A 10,293-nucleotide genomic window follows, 5' to 3' on the forward strand; every position below is an offset into this window, starting at 1 on the left:
AATGTCTAGTGTCACTTCAAGTGCATAATACTGGTGTCACTAAGTTATTGAAAACAATGTAAAAACACAAGATGTTATTTGCTAGGATGCATACAATAAGTTCCTGTTAGATGTTATAAAATAGTCAGCGTTATAAAATTTGTTTGATGTCCATGTGAAACCCTAAGTGCATTTACATCCTTGCATATACTGCCTTTAAACTCTACTCGAAAGAGTCAGAGATCCTCTACATACATCAAATGTCGACATCCAAAGTCTGTTCAGGAAACATGGCGACATGTTGGTATGTGCTGTGCTCTTTCACTCTGAGCATATATAGTACACACTGGACAGCGAAATCACCATTTTACAAATGAAAAATGGAGCATTACTCCTTTACCACAGACACATAATGGACATATACTACAGAATATCATATATGCTGGTGGTTTACATTCAGGTATGTTTCATGATTTTTAACACATTGTCTTAGCAGAAGGGACTCATGCAAATTTGAGCGTGGATTTAATGACCTTATGATCTGTTTGCAGTTATAATGGTTGTGACTGATGTCACATTCACCTGTTCAAATCTATTGTTATTTTATTGTAAACCTGTCCCAGTCTTTCCTGACCCCGAGATTAATGTAATGACATGTATGTGTGTTGGTACCACAGTAGTTGCGGGTTTGCAGTGGCAGTATAGAAAAAAGTCACATTCAAGACTAAATGTACTTAATTGATCATGGACATTAAACTTTTCATAATGTGGCTAATACGACTAGACAGTGTTATTTGACAATTTCCAATTTCTGGGTCAGTCAAGACAAATCGTGCATCAAGTGTTAAAGCAAAAACCTACAACAGTTTCATAATGTTAAGCAGAACAATGCTCTGATTCCGTTTAGCGGTTTCTAGTGCTGCAACGATTAATCGATTAATCATTAATTGATTTGTTTTCAGCCATTAAATTAATTGCCAGCAATTTTGATGATGGTTTAATTGATCTGAATACTTTTTTAAGATAAAAAAGTCAATATTCTCTGATGATTGAATATTTTCTCTTATTTTTTTACCACTCTATGAAAGTACATTGAAACCTTTTGGGTATTAGACAAAACAGGTCATTTGAGGACATGATTTTTCACCATTTCTGATGTTTTACAGACCAAAAACTACTCGATTATTTGAAAAAATAATCAACAGAATAATCAATAATGAAAGTAATAGTTAGTTGTAGCCCTAATGGTTTCTTATTTCCTTGTGGACCCCCAAAATATGAAGATGTGGCATCATATTGAGATAATTCCAACATGTACAGTGAAGGTTTATAGGACAAAATGCTTTAAAAACATCAACTGTAAACATCAGGCTTAAGTGTCAGTCCATCAATATCCAAAAGAAAGGTGTGTTTCTCTCTGGAGCTGCCATATAGCACCAACAGTCAACAGTCGAACATGGAGATATCCATTGTAGAAGAAGCACATCATTAAACCACATTCTCCATCACATAGTTGCCTCAATAGACCAGAATGCAATGCAGCCACAATACAGGTTTGTTACTATCTTTATGTCACTTTCCACCAAGACATAAAACCCACAGCTGAAAATAAGTTTATAGCTGTTTTTTTGCAATTGTCAAAGGCATTCTGGGAAATGCAGAAAGCCTCTCACTGAAGTAGAGATAGATTAGGCATGTTGATTTAAAAAAATGTAGGTACAAGAATGAAGTAAAATTACAACACTTCACATAAGTAATGAAAATGTTCAAACATCAAAAATTGGTATAACGGCAAGTGAGAGTATCTGAGAGCTCATGTGTTTCTTCTGGATCAGAGGTTTCCATATTGACCAATGTAACATTGTGATATGCATAAGCGCAACTGGATTGATATTCCTCCTTTTACTATTTCACTTGAGAAGATGGTATCTATTTTCACAGTTATTGCAGTGATTAGAAGTAGGTTAATATTGTAAATACCTTCTTGCCATTCCTTATGGTGAAACAAAATCTCCATCTTGGTCAGCTCTGATGTTTTTATGATTTCGAGATTTCACTGAATGAATGAGATGTTTCAACCTGCCCATCCTTTCCGTGGCCTCTGAAAAGGTCTTGTGAGGTAACTTCATTTTCAGTTTCATATGTACGATACATATGAGAGCTATGGCAATGATGTACAGTGTAACAGTCCTTGTCTGCTTGGTTTTCATTGTAAGCCAGACAGATACCAGTTTGGTGTCTGTTCATGAACTACTACTCTGCTCACTTTAATCACTGTTATTGCTTTGGTGATTCACACATTCATTTGTTTCAGATAGTATGACAACACAGCATGAATCTCACATTAAGACTTGGTTACTTTGTTTCTGGTGTCCAAAGTGTTTGTATGCTACAGAAATGCCACTGTGTGCTGTCAGTGACTGCATAGTCATAAGGAAGTCTCCACACAGGAGCCGTTTCTGTGGAAAGACCTGTGGTTGTGGCAATTCTCGCTGCAATGAACAATGAGCACTGGGTAGCAAAGTGCGTCCTCGTAGTCTGGGGGTCCCTCATCGTCTGTGGTGTGGCGCTCTGATAGGCAGCGGGTGTTTTCGCTGGGACTCTCCTGGTCATCCAAACTGCCGCTCCTCCAGAAGCAGCTGCGCTGGGAGCCATAGCGTCGCGCCAAGGAGAACCGACTGCCGCTGAAGGGGATGCGGGAGCTGGCACCAGTACAGATGCTGAGGGCGCTCCTGGAGAACACAGAGGAGCAGCTGATGGCTCTGTGGCAGCGCTCGCAATTCTGACGTAACCCGCTGAAGCTGGTGGGGCACTGGGCCAGGTCCATCAGGCCAGCCTCTGAGTAACTGGGCACCAGCTGCTGGTTGGACCGAATGTGCCACTCCAGTTCTGTACTGTCAATGGTGTTAACACGAGGGATACGGCGCCAATATGGCCGTTCATCACATGGGGTCACAGGGAGGTAATCATGCCCAAAGAGCTTCTCAACACGATAGTGGACATATGAAGTGTGATATTCTGTGAAGACTCTGAGAGGCCAGGAGAAAGTGAGGAATGAAGCGAACCAGAAGACATAGTGGGACAGATACCAGGGGTGGCGCTCTGGATCACACAGTACCATGACATACTCCTTCAGGTCAATGTTTTTCAGGTGCATGCCCTCCCTGGCTTCCATGTAGTCATCAAGACCCTCATTGTCAGTGAAAAACCGGGCTCGTTGTGTCAGGTAGGAATTCTCAGACTCAACGTTAGCAAAACTAAAGCACTTGGTGAACCGCATCTTTGTCAGAGCAGACTTCTCCAAGCCCAGCAGCTGTTTTGAAACATCTTTCACACCACAGTGACTGTAGTCAAATTCAGCTTCTGCCACATGGGTGTTGACACGTTCATGGTAAACCTGGGTACTGGTGTAAGCATCTCCATTGCGGTAACGTGTGACTTGTCGTGTTCGGCGAACATAGTGATAGCTGATGGCCTTCCACCAGATGCATGGTTTAGCTTGCTGCATCCTTTGGATGCGCTCACAGATGCCCTCCACATCCACTTTGTGCTGCAGCTCATTCTTCACATGACAGTGCCAGCATTCCACAAGATAGACCAGATAGAGCATGCCCAACAGGGCCAGAGGGATGTAGATATAGCCATCAGTGCAGGGGCTTTCATGGTACATCATGGATTTCACTTTTGAGGCACTGTCAAAGGTGAAGCGGGTCACCTTGGTGACATGACACCAAACCATCACTCCCATGCAGCCATACATGAGAATGGACAGGAGCAGGCATTTCCAAAAGCTCTCCCGGCATAGTGACTTGCTCAGAGACTGCTTCAGGGGTCTTTGCTGTTGAGTCAAAGCACACACAAAACAAAAGAGGAAAAAATGTTACCACATCATTTATTACCTACTTGCTGGTTGCACGTCTGACTTATCACTGCAACATCTTCTGCACATTTAGAATTTTCAACAGTATCTAATGAATGGGTCATACAACCATAGCAGTAACACTCTCACATTAGGGTTAATCAGTCTGCAAGCAGTGGATTGAAACAAAAGTTCTATCAGCTCTTTGGACATGATATATTTAACTGTTGGGGAGATATTAAAATGAAATCAGAGCTACTGGACCTCTACAGCAGATGATAAAAACAGGTGAAGATGCTAGCATTACCAAGCACGTGTCCAACCATCTTACTATGAAATATTAATGAAGGCTACAAGATCAAAAAAATGTGTGAACACAGGGAATCATTTGTAAGACCAAACCCTGGCTAATAATCCACCTGCAGTGTGTTACATCCTTCTCACTGTGCACATGGGTTCATTGAACCCTGCGTCAAGATATTACAAACACATCAGACCTCAAATGCATTTGCTCACATAAGGGATGGAAATCATACCTCCTCCCTGGTGTCCTCCTCGAAGACGGTGGTCGTGCTGCTTTCACTGGCCGTCGCAGCCGATGCTGGAGGGGACATGGTGCTGGCCAGCGATTGATAATAATGACAGGGCGTGGAGTAGGAAGAGGAAGAGATTTCACTACCTCGCTCTGCAGAGTCCCTCAAGCGAGACGAGCTACTTGTCAGACGGGCAAAACATCTGTCCCCATTTAGAGCAACTCCACCCAAAGAAAAGCCCGAGACGAGTCGACGGAGGCATGTTCATCTGTGAAACCCGAACGAAGGGGATCCTTCCGGTGGCTGAAAATTCAAGAAAAAGACGGAGGGGGTGTCTAGTGGAAAGCCCGCATCCTGCCTTCTACGGTGTAGCTGTCAGTGCCGCAGTAACATGATCGTGATTATTCTGTATTAGCCTGATAGTCCTGACAAAATGAACGTGCCCTGCCCCTCGGGCCCCGCGGGGTGTTTATCAGGAGGCGATGGTGCGGTGGGCGCTCCACAGAGAGCTGGCAGGTCCGCTGTCCATGGTGCTGACTGAGGCAGGTGTACGGTGAGATGCTGTTGCATAAATCTGTCACTTAAAGGGAAAGTCCACCCAAAATCTGACGCTCAAGACTGTGCAGGTCAGGTGATGCTGTGGCAGTGAAGATAATATCTTTACAAATACAAACGAGTGTTTTGCTAAGATCAGGTCCATTAACACTGATTCATATGGTTATGACTGAACCTGTCTGCTCTCATTGACATATTTTCTTACTGGTATGGCATGTAAAGTAATTTTATTGAATATAGAGTTCATGGGTCGTTTAATCAGAAAATATGTTATGAAAAATCAACAGTGTTCAATGAGTTGCTTCAATGTAAAGGAAAAAAACGTTTTTTGATTTTGGGGTAGATTTTCTCTTTTAAACCTGACAAAACAAAATGCCCAACCCACTGAACACAGTAATGTTATGGTAATATTATAATGTGATGGTAACTTGAAGGATAAGTTCACCCAAAAATGAAACATTTCTACTCACCCTCATGCCAGTGGACAGTCAGGTGAAAAGAACATTTGTGGAGCTTCACAGCAAAACAGCATTGCGGCATTCTTCACAACAACTGAAGTAGATGGGGACTTGTTTTAAAATGGGAAAAACAGCTGATAGAAATACATATACAAGTCTCCTGAAGCCCTGAGATCTTTATTTACACCCATGACATGCAGTTGAGCTAGTGCACCCACTGCAGACAGGATGTGTGCTAATGCTTTTAGCTTAGCAGCTACCATGAAGATTTCAGCTTAAAGATGGGTATAAATAATTTCCTTTCAAATCAATTTTGGATCTGAGGGCTTCCAGAGACTTGGATTATGTTGGGTGAGCTGTATGGAACCTTTTTATTTTGAGTTTTTTGCTGTGTGGCTCCAGAAATGTTTTGTGAACTACGACACTTCACCCGTATTTCCAAGAGGATTTCCAACAAGGAAGTAAATGAATAAATCTAGGAGCGTAAAAAGTACAATATTTGACTTTTAAATATGATAAATACAAGTATAAAGGATAACAGTAAAAAACATCATTAATAAATGGTGAATTTATAGTTAATTAAACTTCAGTTAATAGTTTGGTGATGCTCTGAGAGCAGTGCTTCACCATTTTGGAAAAAAATACCTCAAGAAATTAAGTTTCTCATCACGTCATCTAATAAAGAGGTTGTTAAACATTCAAGAGAAATAATTTCCCACCTCAGGATTGAAATCTTTATCATTATTAGGCATTTCTCTCTGGCAAAACCTCTATTTGAGTTCAACCCCGTCACAGACAACCTGTAGCCTGTTTGATCTGAAAAGATATGTAAAGAAATTCTTTTACTTTCTTATCATTTATATGTCCCTTGTTTTAGATCACCAATTCAAATTAGAAATATGATTTTATAATCCACACTGAACAACAATGAATTAGATTTTTATTTTTGTTAACAATATATCCTGAACAATCGAGCATTTAACAGGGTTGAACACTGTGATGGGGTTGAACGTGATAACCGAGTAATTCAGTATTTCAATATGACATGGATTTGTTTACTCTTTCCCACTGACACCATCCATTATAATTCATTATTTAACAGTCAATAAAGAAAATGGACATTCAATTTAGTTGAAATAAGGTTTATTCAAACTGATAATGAGCTGTAGAAAACAAACCAAACATACTGAAGCGTTCATTTTGAATTTCATCATTAGAATTAGAAGAGCAGGCCAAGAAGCTGTTTGGTGTATACATTGTCAACACCATCCGGTGCCCCCTTAGCATGACTGACCTCAAAAAAATTCCAAGAACCTGCCTTGAAGCTTCTTTTCTCCAGCTCAGTGCTATAAAGGAAAAATACTGGGTACAAGACCCATCACTGAAAAAGTGTTTCACAGAGACTTCTGGGTGTGTTGTTTGCAGGTGGTCCAGCACAGGGTTCAGGTGTTCCCATATAGCTGCCTGACTTTTGTGCTTCGATGGAGATATCGTGCTGAAGCAGGTCGGCTCTTGGTTCCCACCCACGTACAGAACCCCTGTATGGAGTGTAGCCTGCTGGTGAGAGGAAATTGTATATTTCAATTTCTTTTGCAGTACATGCATAAATGAATGAATGAATGAATGAATGAATGAATGAATGAATGAATGAATGACTGAATGAATGAATGAATGAATGAATATGATTAAAAAGCATTTTGGTGGTTTACTTAAATTGAAAAACTTTTAAGCGAGCCTCTGGGACTTAAAGGGCACCGATTTCAGAGAACCACCCAGTTATTTCACTATCACCAAACAATGAAATGCTTTATAAACAATTTATTAATTAATTGTAAAACTTTCTAAACTTTAAAATGACCATCCAAATAATGTTTATAAATGAACTAGACAGTATTTATTAACCATTTACAAAGTATTACAAACATCAGTTGCAATTTTACCATAAACTTATCAAGTGTTTCCATATAAAGTAGAATAAAATGCAAATAAGTAGTACAAGTTCCTCAAATTAGCACTCAACTACTTGAGTAAATGTACTTACTTTTCACCAGTGTTAGTTGATTATTATGTAAAATCATATCATCCTTCACTGTCAGCAGCCCAAACTCTAACTTTACAGGCTCCAGGAGAGGCTTGATCAAGAGAATACTTTAAAATCACTTTACAAAGTGTTTGTGCCTGAATGAAGCCTTAAGGGACACCTCAAGCATAAATATCACTTTCTCTCTATCTCTCTCTTTTCGGGTGAAATTAGCCCTTTTCATTTTAGGTGTTTGACAAAAACTGGAGTGAACTAGATAACAGCAGTGATCTACATTACTTTGTATTTGTTAATTTTCACATGAAAAATCTTGGAAGCTGTGGACTGCAGTATTTCATGGAGAAAACGACCTTTCCATTACAGCTTTTGGAATTAAATATGAATACCAACGCGTACATTAATAATGTTACACCATGTTAGACAGAATGTACACTTTTTTCAAAAACTTTTCTTATTATTTAATACATGTAACAAACAAAGCAGCAACAGAAAGCAGTGAGCCTACAACAAACATAAAATCTACTGCAATATTAGTATATGCACCTCTTTAAAGGAATGTTTAGGTAGTTACTATATATGTGGAATTATGGATAAGAAATATTATTCAGCACACTCAATCTAATACGAACATCATTTTTAAAAAAAAGTACTTAGAAAAACATGCATGTTCACATAATTCAGCTATATGCCCACAAGAAACTACTAAATATCAAAATCATATGAAATTCTGAGTCACAATTATACTTATTTAAAAAAAATACAAAAATCTTTTCAGAAACCCATTCAAAGTCTTAAAGTGAACTTACTTGTTTAGTTTCAACACCAGCCAAGTTCAGACACCAACCCAAAGCATCATCTGCTATCTTTCTCCAGGAAGTTATATTTTGATGCTTTAACTGCTCTGTTATAGATTTAGATATGGTTCATATGAGATGTTTCAAATGTTGATAAATGTAGGAAATTTAAAAACAATTTTATTTGCTTACAATAACATTACACAGAGTTATATAATACATCCTCATCAGGGAGATGAATCTGAATCATATAATGTGAACAGACTGGACCACTGTTATTCAGTTAGGCTGTAGTCATTTTAAAGTAGTTGTAAAAGAAGACACAGCAGAGTTTCTTTTAACCATCAGTTGGTTCAGTTAAGTGAGTCCTGGAGTAGGTCAAATTGCAAGACAATCTTCAGCCACAGGGCTATATCGTCTTGTTGACCACAGTGTGTGAAACTGCTACATACAAACTGTTTACTCCTTTTCCCAGGGTCTTCTTTTCTGATGACGAAGGGAACCCTTAAAGGGAAAGAGAGTAAAGGTTATGACAAGACAAGCACCATGACCTCACCAAGGTCAGTTCTGTGTACAGAGTAGAGCTCGAGATACTCGATTTCTGGAGCCGATGGCAATATTAGTGAATGTATGTATATTTCAGCCAAAATACATACATTTTTGAAATGATCCCTGAAATGTTGTCATTGAACACTTGTGACAAAGATATGTAACGTAGGCAGGATATTTTACAGTTTAACAATAATCCTTAATGTCTAAAGGACACCAGTGCACAGAAACAGTAAACTTAACTGGGAAATTGATAATCATGAATTATCCTAAGCATATTTTTTGCATTATAATATAAGATAAATGTTGGCACATATCAGACAATATGCTGATACCAATATATCTGAGATAAGCCAATATTGGCCGAAAATATCGACAAACTGATATATATTAGTCGGGCTCCAGTACAGAGATTCATAGTTCTTGATAATATTAAAATCTGAGATGGCCACTTGGAAAAAAAACAAAACACAACCAAAAAGATAACAAGAAAAAATGTTGAGCTACTTACAGAGTACATGTTGGAGAGGTTGTTGAAAAGCACTTGGCCTGCGCTCACTTTGTTCCTCACTCCTCGTATGGTCCCATTCTTGCTGCAGATATTGATCCGTTTGTTGCTGAACAGCATCTCTCTCTTGGCACTGGCGTACAAAAGCAGGTCATCAGGTTCACAGCCGTTCTCGTCCTGACCAGTTTCCACCAGTAGACCGTTCAGATGGCTGTTGGCCTCGCTGGTGGGAGGTGGGCTCCCCTGCTCTGCCTCTGGGCTGCTGGTGCAGTCTGAGTCCACAGAGTCCGACACAGAGCTGCACCAGGCCGTTTCATCCTTGAACACCTCCGCCAAGACCCGGCCGCTGTTGGCAGATGCTACTCTAAACCGGACTGTTTTCCCAGCCTTTTCTTTCTCCTGTTTCAGTTTTGGCCCCTCCATTGAAATACAAGAATGTCTTACATGTTTCACAGCCCATTCAGAAAAGCGAGACACGCTCTTTCAGCCTAAGCCATAGTGGTCTGCAATTATCAAACAATAATATCCCCATTGACGTGTCAAAATGAGCTGAAAATACCCTGAGTAGAAAAACTAGACACCCAAACTGTTAATAATAGATGAGCTTGTGCCATGGTAACAGCTAAAGCAGGCAAACAGTAAATTGATATTCCTATGTTCAATAATTGATCAAGGTTAGATTTCAAACAGCAGATAAACTAGAGACGTGAGAAGCTACTGAGGGGCGGGCAAGAAGTCAATCAGGAATGACTTGCGAATAAATGAATCCTTAATGAGTAATTCCTGAATAACTGTGAATTGAGTACTAAAGATAATGATAAGTTAATAAAACTGGGAGATATTATATTGATAAAACATTTGCTAATGATTAGTTCATAAATATCTGTGAATCAACATACTGACCACTTTCTTCATGAGTGGTTCCTGGTTAGTAATTACTTTATCACGAGTTACTCTTTTTGTGCCCCGTCAAGTAAAGTGAAATGTAATACTGAACAGTTACTAAGTCGTCCCTCA

At 39.4% G+C, this 10,293-nt stretch overlaps 1 protein-coding gene across 2 annotated transcripts; it reads right to left on the reverse strand.

The window, feature by feature from the left end:
* Positions 1 to 2,407: 2,407 nt before the first annotated feature.
* Positions 2,408 to 4,452, reverse strand: LOC140996732 (transmembrane protein 151B-like). 2 transcript variants are annotated; one of them, XM_073467210.1, is made up of 3 exons: positions 4,375 to 4,452; positions 3,883 to 3,885; positions 2,408 to 3,817 (listed from the first exon to the last, which is right to left on the reverse strand). In XM_073467210.1, the coding sequence occupies exons 1-3, from the start codon at positions 4,450 to 4,452 to the stop codon at positions 2,408 to 2,410; spliced, it is 1,491 nt and encodes a 496-aa protein (XP_073323311.1). The 2 variants fall into 2 exon arrangements, with proteins under 2 accessions (XP_073323311.1, XP_073323312.1); XM_073467211.1 differs by lacking the exon at positions 3,883 to 3,885.
* Positions 4,453 to 10,293: the final 5,841 nt, after the last annotated feature.

This window comes from Pagrus major, chromosome 5 (assembly GCF_040436345.1).
Source record: "Pagrus major chromosome 5, Pma_NU_1.0".
Lineage (NCBI taxonomy): Eukaryota > Metazoa > Chordata > Actinopteri > Spariformes > Sparidae > Pagrus > Pagrus major.

Excerpts from the sequence above, each read along its gene's own strand:
- LOC140996732 (XM_073467210.1), bottom strand. The coding sequence starts at position 4,452 with ATGTCCCCTCCAGCATCGGCTGCGACGGCCAGTGAAAGCAGCACGACC.